This window comes from Pseudophryne corroboree, chromosome 10 (genome assembly GCF_028390025.1).
Source record: "Pseudophryne corroboree isolate aPseCor3 chromosome 10, aPseCor3.hap2, whole genome shotgun sequence".
In the NCBI taxonomy this organism is placed as follows: domain Eukaryota; kingdom Metazoa; phylum Chordata; class Amphibia; order Anura; family Myobatrachidae; genus Pseudophryne; species Pseudophryne corroboree.
In genome coordinates this window covers 373727336-373747217 of record NC_086453.1, presented here as the reverse complement: position 1 = coordinate 373747217, position 19882 = coordinate 373727336, and the positions used below count along the sequence as shown (strand labels likewise).

The window sequence follows — 19882 nt, the reverse complement described above, 5'->3', positions numbered from 1 at the left end:
ATTGTCCTGCGTTACTAATCCTGTAATACGTTGCACTGTCCTGCGTTACTAGTCCTGTAATAAGTTGCATTGTCCTGCGTTACTAGTCCTGTAATACATTGCATTGTCCTGCGTTACTAGTCCTGTAATACATTGCATTGTCCTGCGTTACTAGTCCTGTAATACATTGCATTGTCCTGCTTTACTAGTCCTGTAATACGTTGCACTGTCCTGCGTTACTAGCCCTGTAATACATTGCGTTGTCCTGCGTTACTAGTCCTGTAATACATTGCACTGTCCTGCGTTACTAGTCCTGTAATACATTGCACTGTCCTGCGTTACTAGTCCTGTAACACGTTGCACTGTCCTGCGTTACTAGTCCTGTAATACATTGCATTGTCCTGCGTTACTAGTCCTGTAATACGTTCCACTGTCCTGCGTTACTAGTCCTGTAATACGTTCCACTGTCCTGCGTTACTAGTCCTGTAATACGTTCCACTGTCCTGCGTTACTAGTCCTGTAATACGTTGTACTGTCCTGCGTTACTAGTCCTGTAACACGTTGCACTGTCCTGCATTACTAGTCCTGTAATACGTTGCACTGTCCTGCGTTACTAATCCTGTAATACGTTGCATTGTTCTGCGTTACTAGTCCTGTAATACGTTGCACTGTCCTGCGTTACTAGTCCTGTAATACGTTGCACTGTCCTGCGTTACTAATCCTGTAATACGTTGCATTGTTCTGCCTTACTAGTCCTGTAACACGTTGCACTGTCCTGCGTTACTAGTCCTGTAATACGTTGCATTGTACTGCATTACTAGTCCTGTAATACGTTGCACTGTTCTGCGTTACTAGTCCTGTAATACGTTGCACTGTCCTGCGTTACTAGTCCTGTAATACATTGTACTGTCCTGCGTTACTAGTCCTGTAATACGTTGCACTGTTCTGCGTTACTAGTCCTGTAATACGTTGCACTGTCCTGCGTTACTAGTCCTGTAATACATTGCACTGTCCTGCGTTACTAGTCCTGTAATACGTTGCACTGTTCTGCGTTACTAGTCCTGTAATACGTTGCACTGTCCTGCGTTACTAGTCCTGTAATACATTGCATTGTCCTGCGTTACTAGTCCTGTAATACATTGCATTGTCCTGCGTTACTAGTCCTGTAATACACTGCATTGTCCTGCGTTACTAGTCCTGTAATACATTGCACTGTCCTGCATTACTAGTCCTGTAATACACTGCATTGTCCTGTAATACATTGCATTGTCCTGCATTACTCTTCCTGTAATACATTGCATTGTCCTGCGTTACTAGTCCTGTAATACATTGCACTGTCCTGCGTTACTAGTCCTGTAATACACTGCATTGTCCTGTAATACATTGCATTGTCCTGCGTTACTCTTCCTGTAATACATTGCATTGTCCTGCGTTACTAGTCCTGTAATACATTGCATTGTCCTGCGTTACTAGTCCTGTAATACGTTCCACTGTCCTGCGTTACTAGTCCTGTAATACGTTCCACTGTCCTGCGTTACTAGTCCTGTAACACGTTGCACTGTCCTGCGTTACTAGTCCTGTAATACGTTGCACTGTCCTGCGTTACTAATCCTGTAATACATTGCATTGTTCTGCGTTACTAGTCCTGTAATACGTTGCACTGTCCTGCGTTACTAGTCCTGTAATAAGTTGCATTGTCCTGCATTACTAGTCCTGTAATACGTTGCACTGTCCTGCGTTACTAGTCCTGTAATACATTGCATTGTCCTCTGTTACTCTTCCTGTAATACATTGCATTGTCCTGCGTTACTAGTCCTGTAATACACTGCATTGTCCTCTGTTACTCTTCCTGTAATACATTGCATTGTCCTGCGTTACTAGTCCTGTAATACATTGCACTGTCCTGCGTTACTAGTCCTGTAATACACTGCATTGTCCTGTAATACATTGCATTGTCCTGCATTACTCTTCCTGTAATACATTGCATTGTCCTGCGTTACTAGTCCTGTAATACATTGCACTGTCCTGCGTTACTAGTCCTGTAATACACTGCATTGTCCTGTAATACATTGCATTGTCCTGCGTTACTCTTCCTGTAATACATTGCATTGTCCTGCGTTACTAGTCCTGTAATACATTGCACTGTCCTGCGTTACTAGTCCTGTAATACATTGCATTGTCCTGCGTTACTAATCCTGTAATACGTTGCACTGTCCTGCGTTACTAGTCCTGTAATAAGTTGCATTGTCCTGCGTTACTAGTCCTGTAATACATTGCATTGTCCTGCGTTACTAGTCCTGTAATACATTGCATTGTCCTGCGTTACTAGTCCTGTAATACATTGCATTGTCCTGCTTTACTAGTCCTGTAATACGTTGCACTGTCCTGCGTTACTAGCCCTGTAATACATTGCGTTGTCCTGCGTTACTAGTCCTGTAATACATTGCACTGTCCTGCGTTACTAGTCCTGTAATACATTGCACTGTCCTGCGTTACTAGTCCTGTAACACGTTGCACTGTCCTGCGTTACTAGTCCTGTAATACATTGCATTGTCCTGCGTTACTAGTCCTGTAATACGTTCCACTGTCCTGCGTTACTAGTCCTGTAATACGTTCCACTGTCCTGCGTTACTAGTCCTGTAATACGTTCCACTGTCCTGCGTTACTAGTCCTGTAATACGTTGTACTGTCCTGCGTTACTAGTCCTGTAACACGTTGCACTGTCCTGCATTACTAGTCCTGTAATACGTTGCACTGTCCTGCGTTACTAATCCTGTAATACGTTGCATTGTTCTGCGTTACTAGTCCTGTAATACGTTGCACTGTCCTGCGTTACTAGTCCTGTAATACGTTGCACTGTCCTGCGTTACTAATCCTGTAATACGTTGCATTGTTCTGCCTTACTAGTCCTGTAACACGTTGCACTGTCCTGCGTTACTAGTCCTGTAATACGTTGCATTGTACTGCATTACTAGTCCTGTAATACGTTGCACTGTTCTGCGTTACTAGTCCTGTAATACGTTGCACTGTCCTGCGTTACTAGTCCTGTAATACATTGTACTGTCCTGCGTTACTAGTCCTGTAATACGTTGCACTGTTCTGCGTTACTAGTCCTGTAATACGTTGCACTGTCCTGCGTTACTAGTCCTGTAATACATTGCACTGTCCTGCGTTACTAGTCCTGTAATACGTTGCACTGTTCTGCGTTACTAGTCCTGTAATACGTTGCACTGTCCTGCGTTACTAGTCCTGTAATACATTGCATTGTCCTGCGTTACTAGTCCTGTAATACATTGCATTGTCCTGCGTTACTAGTCCTGTAATACACTGCATTGTCCTGCGTTACTAGTCCTGTAATACATTGCACTGTCCTGCATTACTAGTCCTGTAATACACTGCATTGTCCTGTAATACATTGCATTGTCCTGCATTACTCTTCCTGTAATACATTGCATTGTCCTGCGTTACTAGTCCTGTAATACATTGCACTGTCCTGCGTTACTAGTCCTGTAATACACTGCATTGTCCTGTAATACATTGCATTGTCCTGCGTTACTCTTCCTGTAATACATTGCATTGTCCTGCGTTACTAGTCCTGTAATACATTGCATTGTCCTGCGTTACTAGTCCTGTAATACGTTCCACTGTCCTGCGTTACTAGTCCTGTAATACGTTCCACTGTCCTGCGTTACTAGTCCTGTAACACGTTGCACTGTCCTGCGTTACTAGTCCTGTAATACGTTGCACTGTCCTGCGTTACTAATCCTGTAATACATTGCATTGTTCTGCGTTACTAGTCCTGTAATACGTTGCACTGTCCTGCGTTACTAGTCCTGTAATAAGTTGCATTGTCCTGCATTACTAGTCCTGTAATACGTTGCACTGTCCTGCGTTACTAGTCCTGTTATACGTTGCACTGTCCTGTGTTACTAATCCTGTAATTCATTGCACTGTCCTGCGTTACTAGTCCTGTAATACGTTGCACTGTCCTGCGTTACTAGTCCTGTAATACATTGCACTGTCCTGCGTTACTAGTCCTGTAATACATTGCACTGTCCTGTAATACATTGCATTGTCCTGCGTTACTCTTCCTGTAATACATTGCATTGTCCTGCGTTACTAGTCCTGTAATACATTGCATTGTCCTCTGTTACTCTCCCTGTAATACATTGCATTGTCCTGCGTTACTAGTCCTGTAATACATTGCACTGTCCTGCGTTACTAGTCCTGTAATACACTGCATTGTCCTGTAATACATTGCATTGTCCTGCGTTACTCTTCCTGTAATACATTGCATTGTCCTGCGTTACTAGTCCTGTAATACATTGCACTGTCCTGCGGTACTAGTCCTGTAATACATTGCATTGTCCTGCGTTACTCTTCCTGTAATACGTTGCACTGTACTGTGTTACTAGTCCTGTAATACATTGCATTGTCCTGCGTTACTCTTCCTGTAATATGTTGCACTGTCCTGTGTTACTAGTCCTGTAATACATTGCATTGTCCTGCGTTACTAGTCCTGTAATACATTGCATTGTTCTGCGTTACTAGTCCTGTAATACATTGCATTGTCCTGCGTTACTAGTCCTGTAATACATTGCATTGTTCTGCGTTACTAGTCCTGTAATACATTGCATTGTCCTGCGTTACTAGTCCTGTAATACATTGCATTGTCCTGCGTTACTATGGAGCTGTAACAACTGCACTAGAATGGGTTTCAGGGCCTGAAGGAGTTACTGCAAATGGGAAGGGAGGGTGAGGCTCTGCCTAAACTCATAGTGGAGGACATGGATTGGATAGTGTAGAGCCAGAAGGTGAAAGGAGGGGGGTGGGGAACCAGCCTGTGTGTGTGGAGAGACAGCAGACCAGCAGGAGTGAGGCCGAGTGTGTGGAGAGACAGCAGGAGCGAGGCCGAGGCCGGTGTGGAGAGACAGCAGGAGTGAGGACGAGTGTGTGGAGAAACAGCAGGAGTGAGGACGAGTGTGTGGAGAGGCAGCAGGAGTGAGGACGAGTGTGTGGAGAAACAGCAGGAGTGAGGACGAGTGTGTGGAGAGACAGCAGGAGTGAGGACGAGTGTGTGGAGAGACAGCAGGAGTGAGGACGAGTGTGTGGAGAGACAGCAGGAGTGAGGACGAGTGTGTGGAGAGACAGCAGGAGTGAGGACGAGTGTGTGGAGAGACAGCAGACCAGCAGGAGTGAGGACAAGTGTGTGGAGAGACAGCAGGAGTGAGGACGAGTGTGTGGAGAGACAGCAGGAGTGAGGACGAGTGTGTGGAGAAACAGCAGGAGTGAGGACGAGTGTGTGGAGAGACAGCAGGAGTGAGGACGAGTGTGTGGAGAGACAGCAGGAGTGAGGACGAGTGTGTGGAGAGACAGCAGGAGTGAGGACGAGTGTGTGGAGAGACAGCAGGAGTGAGGACGAGTGTGTGGAGAGACAGCAGACCAGCAGGAGTGAGGACAAGTGTGTGGAGAGACAGCAGGAGTGAGGACGAGTGTGTGGAGAGACAGCAGGAGTGAGGACGAGTGTGTGGAGAGACAGCAGGAGTGAGGACGAGTGTGTGGAGAGACAGCAGGAGTGAGGACGAGTGTGTGGAGAGACAGCAGGAGTGAGGACGAGTGTGTGGAGAGACAGCAGGAGTGAGGACGCTGGTGCTGCGCTTGTTTTTCATTCATCAGTTGCTTGTGATGGCTCTCTGGGCCGGGGCCTGTTCCTAAGTAACGCCAAGCCGTTGTGTTGCTAGGAGACGTGGATCTGCCAATAAATGCACGAGTGACTGGTGAGACATGAAATGTGATTGGTGCAGCTGTTGAGGCGGCAATGTTAGATTCATGTTTATAGGCCGCTCTGCGATGTACAATTTTATGCACTTTTGCTTGCTGACTACAGGCAGCGGCACAGGTTCTGTATAATGTGGGAGTCACGGTGAGAGGGGGCATGGGGGCTGGGCAGAATGGGGGAGTCACAGGGAGAGGAGACATGGGGGCCAGGTATATTGGGGGATTCACAGGGACAGGCGCCCATTATTGTGACGTCCAAATGAATTGATTCGCCCCCTTAGTCATATAGTGTCAGCATATTCCATTGTGCTTTACAATTGGGAACATCGTAATAAAATGAGATTGGGCATTAACAGACAGACAAAGGAATATACTGTATTTACTAAAGTGCGGGTTTACAGACATGGAGATGTTTCCCTTAGCAACCTGTCAGATTCTAGCTGTTATCTTCTAGATTTAGAAGGTGCTGAATAAAGTAGAATCTGATTGGTTGAATGATTGCGTAGAGCCAGGTGTTCCATTACTTTATTAGCAGGGTTATGTTTTACCTCCAGGTTATCTCCTTTATATTGATAAATCAGCTCTTATGTATTGCAGTTACTAGAGCAGCTGTGTATCATCGCTCTAATTCTTCTTCCTCTTCTTTCAGAATTGATACCATATTTTTGAGGCACCTGTGTATCCAATGGTCGGTCTAAGAGGTAAGAGGGGCAGTGTTGTGTCAGTAACAGTGGGGTGTGTAACCTAGAAAAATGGTTTTATTCTCCAGAGGTGCAAGTTTACCTATTGCAGCCATAAAGTCGGATCTATTCCGACATGCATTTGTTGGAATGGATCTGACAAGGGTTATTCTATGAGATTTGGCAGTTCCTGACCATCTCAATCAGACTTTAAAAAAAGTCGGATTGAGAGTCAGACGAGGGAGTTGAGAGGGGGAGACGGGGGAGAGCAGCGGCTCTGTCGGATTTGGCCCCGTTTCTGACAGAATCAAGCGGATCGACTTGTCGGATAATTTTGGGGTGTACTGAATAGGTCAGAACCCCTTCCGACCTAAAAAAAAAAGTAAAAAACTGACGTCTTTCCAACAGAAGACCGCTTTCGATTGCAATTGAATATACCCCATAACCCTCAACATATGTGAACTTGGAGCAGGGACAGTCCAACGTGTGGCCAAAAAAGGGTTGTGAGGGCCTACCTACTGCTCCCCGAGTTGCTGCTCCCAAGCTCAGGTCACCGCAGCCTTTCTCCCCCTCTGCAGAATCTGGAGGTCCTTGGTGGGACTGTGGGACATTGCCCAAAAAGTGGGAGGATGGGGGTGTGTTACATCTGTTGCCCGCAGGCGATATAAGATGAACTATAAAAGGAGATCTACACCTCTAACACTCAAGTGCAATGTACATGGCTATTTATACTTATTTCTTTACCCTAACTTAGCATGGTACGGACTGGGCTGTCGAACATCCAGGTTCATGGTAGAGCTCGGGCTGACCTGCTGTACCACACGACAACTTGAAACTTGACTTCCTCACACCCAGCCATGTGGCACACCAAATATCTACACCTGCTATACTGTATTCCCACAACAATTCTGACATTATTAATCCCTTATGACCCAAAAACGACATGAAATAAAGGGTAAAATTCACCATTTGTAGTCGGCTGCAATTCCCCATTTAGAGTGCAATAAAGATCAGGAAACGTAAGGTAAAAATGCCTTTATTTATCAATGAGTGATAAATTGCACTGTGAGTGATAAATTGCACCAGCCAATCCGCTCCTGTCATTTTTCAAACACAGCCTGTGACATGGAAGTTAGGAAGCTGATTGGCTGGTGCAATTTATCACTCACAGTGGAATTTATCACTCATTGATAAATAAGGGCAAAAGTATTTTAAAAACTGGTTCGGTTGATGTGGAATGACCGTATTATCAAGAGAGATGTACAGTACGGCAGGCACGCGTCATACCCGGCCTTGTATGCCGGGTGTCTGCTTGCATTGTCTGCGTCTCATTGATAAGCACTATTAATAGATGTAGGTGTTTTCTCTCTCACTTTGCCAGCATGCCGCTTGTTTCAGATCCATCGCTGAAGGCTGAGGTGTGTTCCCAACTAGCACTTGCCGGGTGCGAGTCAGTGAGGGCTCTTAGTAAGTGGCTACATGAGTAAGTTATTGCTAGGGAATTTGATACCCATATATGCTGGCCTATAGGCCCTCATTCAGAGTTGGTCGCTTGCTAGCTATTTTTTGCAGCACTGTGATCAGATAGTCGCCGTCCATAGGGGAGTGTATTTTATCTGTGCAAGTGTGCGATCGCATGTGCAGCCGAGCGGAACAAAAAAACTTTGTGCAGTTTCTGAGTTGCCCAGAACTTACTCAGCCGCTGCGATCACTTCAGCCTGTCCGGGACCGGAATTGACGTCAGACACCCACCCTGCAAACGCTTGGACACGCCTGCGTTTTTCCAACCACTCCCAGAAAACGGTCAGTTGCCACCCACAAACGCCCTCTTCCTGTCACTCTCCTTGCGATCGGCTGTGCGAATGGATTCTTCATAAAACCCATCGCACAGCAACGATCCGCTTTGTACCCGTACGACGCGTGTGCGCATTGCGGTGCATATGCATGCGCAGTTCTGACCTGATCGCAGTGCTGCAAAAAATGCTGGCGAGCGATCAGGTCTGAATTAGGCCCATAGACCCCTGTCTGCACGACATGTAACGAGGGTTGTTTTCAGCAGCAGAACAGTTCCGGCCATCTTGGATGCAGATTTTAAAGCTGCAATGATTTAAAAAGTAAAAACCGGTCTGGTTTTGCCATTAAAAGTATTGCCCCTTTAAATCGGCAGCTGAGATTGCCGGAAACGAGTTATTTCTGAAAACTCGGACCCTCGTACATGACCCACTAGTATTTTCTACTACTGCATATGCCGTCTAATGGTGACATATGTAATTGTTTCAATGTCCTTCAGGAAATGTGCTCACAGATTAATTAATGCTGAGATTTTTCAGTAAAGGACCTGGTGAAAGACACATTGGGCGGTATTCCATTGAAGTGATGGGAGATATTCAATTGACCCCCGTTTTTGCGCCCATGGCAATTGGGTTTAGCCGAATAAAGTGGCTAAACCCGAATAAAATAACGGGAGCAATCGCGAAAAGTCCCATTTGGGCGCCCAAAGGGGTCGCTTTTTTTCACGCATTTCAGCTCCCCACCTCTGGGGGTAGCGAGCTGCAATTATGATATTGCACCCATCGGCAGAAATAATTGAATAGCTGCCAGCGGGAGCGGGTGGAAACATTTGAATACCGCCCATTGTACACAATATATGTGGCTGTTCATACTAGTGGAGCAGCTAACGGAACGGTCAGCCCTGAGATAAGTATATGTGATTTGTGTACTGACACTGTAACCTACGTGGTAAACACTTATCACACGCTTTTGCGTTGAGCGGTGCTGGTCTGAAAGCTGCGCTTATACGGTCTGTCTTTACGGTCTGTCTGTAAGAGGTCCCGCTCACTTACCCACCGTGATTCTGTGAAACATTTTCAGCTGCAAAATATAAAACTCAGTAGATATGAATATTCACCCTAATGAGAACGGTAAGACGTCCAGATAGTACATAATGATGGATGTATGTAGTGCATGGGAAATAAATCTTGTTCATCTCTACCCCGTAGGATGGCTACCACAGTGCTGGGAGTGGGCACCGGAGTGTTCGTGCTAGCTGTTATTTGGGTGATAACGCTGCTGCTCTGCATCATCCTTGCTCGAGCGTCTGGTGCAGCACGGTAAGAGAAGTTTTACAAATCTGACTCCCGGAACAATGCAGATAGCGGTATAGCCGAAACAGAATGGGTATACTATAATATCTGCACTCGAGTGTTGGAATTGTGGGCAGACAGCACATGTACACTGTCCAGTGACTGGGCAACTGTCTGAGATCAGGGCTGGCGGCAGGCAGGCTATAACGAATACACTATTCATGGTCAGGGCTGGCAGCCATCAAGCTTGAACAGTGGAACATTCTATGGTCAGGGCTGGCAGCAGGCAGGCATACATGGTCAGGGCTGGCAGCCATCAAGCTTGAACAGTTGAACATTTTATGGTCAGGGCTGGCAGCAGGCAGGCATACATGGTCAGAGCTGGCAACCATCACGCTTGAATAGTTGAACATTCTATGGTCAGGGCTGGCAGCAGGCAGGCATACATGGTCAGGGCTGGCAGCCACCAAGCTTGAATAGTTGAACATTCTATGGTCAGGGCTGGCAGCAGGCAGGCATACATGGTCAGGGCTGGCAGCCATCAAGCCTGAACAGTTCAACATTCTATGGTCAGGGCTGGCAGGCATACATGGTCAGGGCTGGCAGCCATCAGGCTTGAACAGTGGAACATTCTATGGTCATGGCTGGCGGCAGATCAGAAATGTAGCCTGAAACCGGCTCAGGAGTGGAAAGCACCGCAAGATTCAAAACGAAATCAAATTGACAATGAGAATCAGGACATGGGTTCAACTTCTAGCTGTGCCGATACGGTCACCGGCACAGGCGTAACAACCTAGCACTCCAGCAGCTAATCAGGTCAGGACGAAAGTCCAGTGTACTGGGAGAGAGAGAGAGAGTCAGGATGGGGCAAGAAAAGGACACTGCAGGGGGTCTCCATTACAAAAGTCTCAGAAACTGCAAGAGCCATGATATCCTCATATTCAATGGACAATGCGGCTAAGAGCTGGCACTGTTTCTAATAGCCATCTCCCTGTATACTGGGCTCAGTGAGGGTAAATAGGAGCTTAGCAGAACTATTCCTGCAAGATCACCGACGTGATAGTGGAAATGGACCTAAGGGGCGATTCAGAACCCGTGCTGCAGCAGCTGCGTGTGACGTCACGCAGCCAACGCGGCCCGCCCCCCGCAACGATCCGGACATGCCTGCGTTGTCCGGAGCGCGCCCCACCAACAGCGTTCTACCGCCGTTGGCACGCCCGCTCCCACCCCGCGATCGCAGCCCTAGATGCTGTTAGCATCTCCTGGGCCTCACAAGCGCACTCCACAAAGGGCTTCAGACTGTGATCGCTGCCGCCGCAGCGGTCCAGTCTCCATTTCCCCCCAGGTATTCCACTTGTCCACAGTCAGGGTACGAATCCTATATTTTGTTTTTCTTCCAGATTCTTCAGCATTTTGCTCCTCTTCCTGGCCGTGATCCTCACCCTTATTCTGGTGTATTTTCCACGAGACAGCCAGACTCCCTCAACAGTAACAGAGGTTCAGGTATTTCATGTTATTACGTGGTTTTGTTTTCTATTAATATTTATTTGATGTTGGAATTTCTTTGATATTTGAGGGGAGATTCCTCAAACCACATAAACAGGACAAGTGGACTACCGGTCGGATTCTAGCTGTCATTTGATACGATGTACCAGATAAATGATAGTGAGCTGATAGTCATTGATAATAGAGGTTGTACTTATGTCTGTGTTAGCGCCAGTCCTATATGTGTCTATCTGCTGCACACAGGGGACGCGCTTTGGCCGGTGCGTGAGATTGCTGTGATAACGCTCTGCGTCGGAGGCGGCCGAGAGGTGTAAGAAATAGCTAAGAACACATCTGAGTTCTCTCACGCCGGCTGCCCTTGTCTGAGCGCTCATTAGGAGATCTGTGCTAGCCTCCCCTACCACACGCCGCTCTCTCGCCTATCAATAATACATAGCCTCGCGCACTGAAGGGACACTAATTGGCTAATTAGGAAGCGGAGCGTGTTGTCCGGATAAACAGGTCAGCCACTAGGGGCTTGTTCTGTGCTCAAGCCAAGGTCAGGCTTTACTGTGGACTTCTCAGGCTGACCTGCCTTGTTATAGCAGCGTGTGGGTCTGTCCCCCAGAGGCGGCCCGCAGCGGACGACCGCTCTGATCGCCTCTGATCACAATGCTTTCATGTCTAGCAGATTAAACAGGACTGTTGTCTGCAATGGGCGGTGTGTTCTTCTTTCACCTGTAACGCTCAGGAAGGAGTATACTGTCATAAAACATTCACACTAAAGCTATGTACTCCTACAACTGTACTGCTGTGTATACTATCCTCTGTACTGTCATACCATATATTATTACCAGCATGGGGTATACTGTATAATGATGTACTGTATAATACGCCAGTGCTGTGTATACTGTCATACCATAGATTATTACCAGCATGGTATATAGTGTATAATGATGTACTGTATAATACGCCAGTGCTTTGTATACTGTCCTGTGTACTGTCATACCATATATTATTACCAGCATGGTGTATACTGTATAATGATGTACTGTATAATCGCCAGTGCTGTGTATACTGTCCTCTGTACTGTCATACCATATATTATTACCAGCATGGGGTATACTGATGTACTGTATAATACGCCAGTGCTGTGTATACTGTCATACCATAGATTATTACCAGCATGGTATATAGTGTATAATGATGTACTGTATAATACGCCAGTGCTGTGTATACTATCTTGTGTACTGTCATACCATATATTATTACCAGCATGGGGTATACTGTATAATGATGTACTGTATAATACGCCAGTGCTGTGTATACTATCCTGTGTACTGTCATACCATATATTATTACCAGCATGGGGTATACTGTATAATGATGTACTGTATAATACGCCAGTGCTGTGTATACTGTCCTCTGTACTGTCATACCATATATTATTACCAGCATGGTATATACTGTATAATGATGTACTGTTTAATATTCGCCAGTGCTGTGTATACTATCCTGTGTACTGTCATACCATATATTATTACCAGCATGGTGTATACTGTATATTTAGGTACTGTATAATATACGCCAGTATCTTGGCTCTCATACCATATATTATTAGCAGCATGGTATATACTATATATGTAGATACTGTATAATACACCAGTGCTGTGTATACTGTCCTGTGTACTGTCATACCATATATTATTATTATTATTAGCAGCATGGTATATGCAGTATATGTAAATACTGTATAATATACGCATTGCTTGTGTCTTCCCTCTGCTCTATATACAGTGTAATAATGATGGATGTGTGTAGACTGTAGACGGGACTGTATGTGTATACATTATAATGTTACCCTACGGTATAATAAATAACGCTGCTATGTTCTGTGTAGAGTACACTGTTACCCTGCGGTATTATAACGCTGCTGTGTTCTGTGTAGAGTACACTGTTACCCTACGGTATAATAACGCTGCTATGTTCTGTGTAGAGTACACTGTTACCCTACGGTATAATAACGCTGCCGTGTTCTGTGTAAAGTACACTGTTACCCTACGGTATAATAACACTGCTGTGCTCTGTGTCGAGTACACTGTTACCCTGCGGTATAATAACGCTGCCGTGTTCTGTGTAGCGTACACTGTTACCCTGCAGTATAATAATGGTGCTATGTTCTGTGTAAAGTACACTGTTACCCTACAGTATAATAACACTGCTGTGCTCTGTGTAGAGTACACTTACCCTACAGTATAATAACGCTGCTGTGCTCTGTGTAGAGTACACTGTTACCCTACGGTATAATAACGCTGCTGTGTTCTGTGTAGAGTACACTGTTACCCTACGGTATAATAACGCTGCTATGTTCTGTGTAAAGTACACTGTTACCCTACAGTATAATAACGCTGCTGTGCTCTGTGTAGAGTACACTTACCCTACGGTATAATAACGCTGCCGTGTTCTGTGTAAAGTACACTGTTACCCTATGGTATAATAACGCTGCTGTGTTCTGTGTAGAGTACACTGTTACCCTACGGTATAATAACGCTGCTGTGTTCTGTGTAGAGTACACTGTTACCCTATGGTATAATAACGCTGCTGTGTTCTGTGTAAAGTACACTGTTACCCTATGGTATAATAACACTGCTGTGTTCTGTGTAAAGTACACTGTTACCCTACGGTATAATACCACTGCTGTGTTCTGTGTAGAGTACACTGTTACCCTACGGTATAATAACGCTGCTGTGTTCTGTGTAGAGTACACTGTTACCCTATGGTATAATAACACTGCTGTGTTCTGTGTAAAGTACACTGTTACCCTACGGTATAATAATGCTGCCGTGTTCTGTGTAGAGTACACTGTTACCCTATGGTATAATAACACTGCTGTGCTCTGTGTAGAGTACACTGTTACCCTATGGTATAATAACACTGCTGTGTTCTGTGTAAAGTACACTGTTACCCTACGGTATAATAACACTGCTGTGTTCTGTGTAGAGTACACTGTTACCCTATGGTATAATAACACTGCTGTGTTCTGTGTAGCGTACACTGTTACCCTATGGTATAATAACACTGCTGTGTTCTGTGTAGAGTACACTGTTACCCTATGGTATAATAACACTGCTGTGCTCTGTGTAGAGTACACTGTTACCCTATGGTATAATAACACTGCTGTGTTCTGTGTAAAGTACACTGTTACCCTACGGTATAATAACACTGCTGTGTTCTGTGTAGAGTACACTGTTACCCTATGGTATAATAACACTGCTGTGTTCTGTGTAGCGTACACTGTTACCCTATGGTATAATAATAACACTGCTGTGTTCTGTGTAAAGTACACTGTTACCCTACGGTATAATAATGCTGCCGTGTTCTGTGTAGAGTACACTGTTACCCTATGGTATAATAACACTGCTGTGCTCTGTGTAGCGTACACTGTTACCCTATGGTATAATAACGCTGCTGTGTTCTGTGTAAAGTACACTGTTACCCTACGGTATAATAACACTGCTGTGTTCTGTGTAGAGTACACTGTTACCCTATGGTATAATAACACTGCTGTGTTCTGTGTAAAGTACACTGTTACCCTACGGTATAATAACACTGCTGTGTTCTGTGTAGAGTACACTGTTACCCTATGGTATAATAAGACTGCTGTGTTCTGTGTAGAGTACACTGTTACCCTATGGTATAATAACACTGCTGTGTTCTGTGTAAAGTACACTGTTACCCTACGGTATAATAATGCTGCCGTGTTCTGTGTAGAGTACACTGTTACCCTATGGTATAATAACACTGCTGTGCTCTGTGTAGAGTACACTGTTACCCTATGGTATAATAACACTGCTGTGTTCTGTGTAAAGTACACTGTTACCCTACGGTATAATAACACTGCTGTGTTCTGTGTAGAGTACACTGTTACCCTATGGTATAATAACACTGCTGTGTTCTGTGTAGCGTACACTGTTACCCTATGGTATAATAACACTGCTGTGTTCTGTGTAGAGTACACTGTTACCCTATGGTATAATAACACTGCTGTGCTCTGTGTAAAGTACACTGTTACCCTACGGTATAATAACACTGCTGTGTTCTGTGTAGAGTACACTGTTACCCTATGGTATAATAACACTGCTGTGTTCTGTGTAAAGTACACTGTTACCCTACGGTATAATAACACTGCTGTGTTCTGTGTAGAGTACACTGTTACCCTATGGTATAATAACACTGCTGTGTTCTGTGTAGCGTACACTGTTACCCTATGGTATAATAACACTGCTGTGTTCTGTGTAGAGTACACTGTTACCCTATGGTATAATAACACTGCTGTGCTCTGTGTAAAGTACACTGTTACCCTACGGTATAATAACACTGCTGTGTTCTGTGTAGAGTACACTGTTACCCTATGGTATAATAACACTGCTGTGTTCTGTGTAGCGTACACTGTTACCCTATGGTATAATAACACTGCTGTGTTCTGTGTAAAGTACACTGTTACCCTACGGTATAATAACACTGCTGTGTTCTGTGTAGAGTACACTGTTACCCTATGGTATAATAAGACTGCTGTGTTCTGTGTAGAGTACACTGTTACCCTACGGTATAATAATGCTGCCGTGTTCTGTGTAGAGTACACTGTTACCCTATGGTATAATAACACTGCTGTGCTCTGTGTAGCGTACACTGTTACCCTATGGTATAATAACGCTGCTGTGCTCTGTGTAGAGTACACTGTTACCCTATGGTATAATAACGCTGCTGTGTTCTGTGTAGAGTACACTGTTACCCTATGGTATAATAACACTGCTGTGTTCTGTGTAGAGTACACTGTTACCCTACGGTATAATAACGCTGTTGTGCTCTGCGTAGCGTACACTGTTACCCTATGGTATAATAACGCTGCTGTGTTCTGTGTAGAGTACACTGTTACCCTATGGTATAATAACGCTGCTGTGTTCTTTGTGTGCTGCAGATCGTGGACACGTTCTTCATTGGCCGCTATGTCCTGATATCCGTTATGAGTCTGATCTTCCTGGGGAGCCTGTTCCTGGCCCTGGTGTACTACGCCCTGGAGCCTGTCTATGCCAAGCCTCTGCGAGCCCGGTAATGCCGCAGGACAGGAAACTCCTCTTTCTGTTTCCGGGTGACTTTTTACTCCTGTACTTTGGAAATTAGGTACTGAGCTTATGTTTGTATTGTGCATTCTGGTACCGGTACTCCTTTATTTTAATAATAAAATCTATGTTTGTAACAATACCCTTGTGGGAGTACTTTATTAATGCTATGATAACAAATGCAAATGATTGGCTGCTCGGTTGAGTACAAATACAATGTTGGGGTTATGTGCAGGTTTAGAACGGATCTTGCGATGACGCTTGCTGAGACATTTGGGGGCAGAGCGGGAGCAGCACCCGTGATTGGTTCAGCAGTGTTCATTCTAGCACCCTGTACCTTTCAAATCCTGTGCAGTTCCTCTTTCCTGCCTGGGTTGTCGCTCTCTACTCTGGTGCTTCTCAGCACACACAGGTCTGTATCACCGCACTAAGTAACAGATCAGAGTGTGCTGAGAAGCACCACATTAGAGAGCGACACCCCAGGCAGGAAAGAGGAACTGCATGGGTTTTGAAAGGTGCAGGGTGCTAGAAAGAACACTAGTTCAGGGACTCAGACTTCCTAGACCCCAGTGTCTGGATCTGACGGCCAGCCTGAGTAAGCTTCAGCTTATGCAGACTGGCCGAAGCCTGTAACCATCGCCAATGGCTGATCCTCAGACGCGGCACCCAGACCCTCGCTAATGCAAACAGGAGGCGTCTATCTCCTGCTATATTGGAGTTTCTCTGACGTCCTAAGTGGATGCTGGGACTCCGTAAGGACCATGGGGAATAGCGGCTCCGCAGGAGACTCGGCACAACTAAAGAAAGCTTTAGGACTACCTGGTGTGCACTGGCTCCTCCCACTATGACCCTCCTCCAGACCTCAGTTAGAATCTTGTGCCCGGCTGAGCTGGATGCACACTAGGGGCTCTCCTGAGCTCCTAGAAAGAAAGTATATTTTAGGTTTTTTATTTTACAGTGAGATCTGCTGGCAACAGACTCACTGCAGCGAGGGACTAAGGGGAGAAGAAGCGAACCTACCTAACTGGTGGTAGCTTGGGCTTCTTAGGCTACTGGACACCATTAGCTCCAGAGGGATCGACCACAGGACCCGACCTCGATGTTCGGTCCCGGAGCCGCGCCGCCGACCCCCTTACAGAGCCAGAAGCAAGAAGTGTTCCGGAAAATCGGCGGCAGAAGACTTCTGTCTTCAACAAGGTAGCGCACAGCACTGCAGCTGTGCGCCATTGCTCCTCATGCACACCTCACACCCCGGTCACTGATGGGTGCAGGGCACTGGGGGGGGGCGCCCTGAGGGCAATATAAACACCTTGGCTGGCAAATCATCACAATATATAGTCCCAGGGCTATATATGTGATAAATTACCCCTGCCAGAATCCATGAAAAAAGCGGGAGAAAAGTCCGCCGAAAAAGGGGCGGGGCTATCTCCCTCAGCACACTGGTGCCATTTTTTCTTCACAGTGCAGCTGGATGACAGCTCCCCTGGCTCTCCCCTGTAGTTTTCAGGCTCAAAGGGTTAAAAAGAGAGGGGGGGCACCAAATTTAGGCGCAATATGTGTATACAAGCAGCTATTGGGGGAAAAATCACTCAGTTATAGTGTTAATCCCTGCATTATATAGCGCTCTGGTGTGTGCTGGCATACTCTCTCTCTGTCTCCCTAAAGGACTTTGTGGGGTCCTGTCCTCAGTCAAAGCATTCCCTGTGTGTGTGCGGTGTGTCGGTACGGCTGTGTCGACATGTTGGATGAGGAAGGTTACGTGGAGGCGGAGCAGAGGCCGATAAATGGGATGTCACCCCCTGTGGGGCCGACACCAGAGTGGATGGATAGGTGGAAGGTATTAACCGACAATGTCAACTCCTTACATAAAAGGCTGGATGACGTAACAGCTGTGGGACAGCCGGCTTCTCAGCCCGCGCCTGCCCAGGCGTCTCAAAGGCCATCAGGGGCTCAAAAAAAAAAAACGCCCGTTACCTCAGATGGCAGACACAGATGTCGACACGGAGTCTGACTCCAGTGTCGACGAGGTTGAGACATATACACAATCCACTAGGAACATCCGTTGCATGATCTCGGCAATGAAAAATGTGTTGCACATTTCTGACATTAACCCAAGTACTACATAAAAGGGGTTTTATGTTTGGGGAGAAAAAGCAGCCAGTGTTTTGTTCCCCCATCAGATGAGTGAATGAAGTGTGTAAAGAAGCGTGGGGTTCCCCTGATAAGAAACTGGTAATTTCTAAAAAGTTACTGCTGGCGTACCCTTTCCCGCCAGAGGATAGGTCACGTTGGGAGATATCCCCTAGGGTGGATAAGGCGCTCACACGTTTGTCAAAAAAGGTGGCACTGCCGTCTTAGGATACGGCCACTTTGAAGGAGCCTGCTGATAAAAAGCAGGAGGCTATCCTGAAGTCTGTATATACACACTCAGGTACTATACTGAGACCTGCAACTGCCTCAGCATGAATAGTGCTGCTGCAGCGTGGTCTGATACCCTGTCAGATAATATTAATACCCTAGACAGGGATAATATTTTGCTAACATAGAGCATTTTAAAGACGTCGTCTTATATATGAGGGATGCACAGAGGGATATTTGCCGGCTGGCATCCAGAATTAATGCAATGTCCATTCTGCCAGGAGGGTATTAGAGACCCGGCAGTGGACAGGTGATGCTGACTTTAAAAGGCACATGGAGATTCTGCCTTATAAGGGTGAGGAATGGTTTGGGGATGGTCTCTGGGACCTCGTATCCACAGCAACAGCTGGGAAGAAAATTTTTTACCTCAGGTTTCCTCACAGCCTAAGAAAGCACCGTATTTTCAGGTACAGTCCTTTCGGCTTCAGAAAAGCAAGCGGGTCAAAGGCGCTTCCTTTCTGCACAGAGACAAGGGAAGAAGGAAAAAGCTGCACCAGACAGCCAGTTCCCAGGATCAAAAATCTTCCCCCGCTTCCTCTGAGTCCACCGCATGACGCTGGGGCTCCACAGGTGGAGACAGGTGCGGTGGGGGCGCGTCTCGGGAACTTCAGGGACCAGTGGGCTTGCCCACAGGTGGATCCCTAGGTTCTGCAAGTAGTATCACAGGGATACAAGCTGGTGTTCGAGGCGACTCCCCCTCGCCGTTACCTCACATCAGCCTTGCCTGCTGCCCTCGGAGAAAGGGAGGTAGTACTGGCGGCAATTCACAAGCTGTACTTCCAGCAGGTGAAATCAAGGTACCCCTCCTTCAACAAGGCCGGGGTTACTATTCCAAAATGTTTGTGGTACCGAAACCAGACGGTTCGGTGAGACCCATTCTAAAATTGAAATCCTTGAACACTTATATACGAAGGTTCAAGTTCAAAATGGAATCGCTCAGGGCGATTATTGCAAGCCTGGAGAATTTCATGGTATCACTGGACATCAAGGATGCTTACCTGCATGTCCCTATTTACCCTCCTCACCAGGATTGTCATTACCAATTCCAGCCGTTGCCGTTGGTCTGTCCCCGGCACCGAGGGTATTTACCAAGGTAATGGCCGAAATAATGATCCCGTACTTGGACGATCTCCTTATAAAGGCGAGGTCCAGGGAGCAGTTGTTAGTCGGAGTAGCACTATCTCGGGAAGTGCTACAACAGCGCGGCTGGATTCTGAATATTCCAAAGTCGCAGCTGGTTCCTACGACGCGTCTACTGTTCCTGGGTATGGTTCTGGACACAGAACAAGAAAAAAGGGTTTCTCCCGGAGGAGAAGTCCAAGGAGTTGTCGTCTCTAGA

General features: G+C 46.1%; 1 protein-coding gene across 9 annotated transcripts in view; it reads left to right on the top strand.

Moving 5' to 3' along the window:
* Positions 1-16265, top strand: part of TMEM218 (transmembrane protein 218) — a 150870-nt gene extending 134605 nt beyond the window's left edge. For 6 of the 9 annotated variants that reach the window (XM_063943763.1, XM_063943766.1, XM_063943760.1 and 3 more), the window contains 4 exons: positions 6407-6458; positions 9437-9547; positions 10921-11023; positions 15984-16265. In XM_063943763.1, the coding sequence (XP_063799833.1) occupies positions 9438-9547; positions 10921-11023; positions 15984-16118 (348 nt within the window). In that variant the 5' untranslated portion in view covers positions 6407-6458; position 9437 and the 3' untranslated portion in view covers positions 16119-16265. Of the gene's footprint in view, positions 1-4802; positions 5757-5859; positions 5903-6406; positions 6459-9436; positions 9548-10920; positions 11024-15983 lie in introns of those variants that run through there. The other 3 variants (XM_063943759.1, XM_063943764.1, XM_063943767.1) reach the window with 3 other exon arrangements.
* Positions 16266-19882: the final 3617 nt, after the last annotated feature.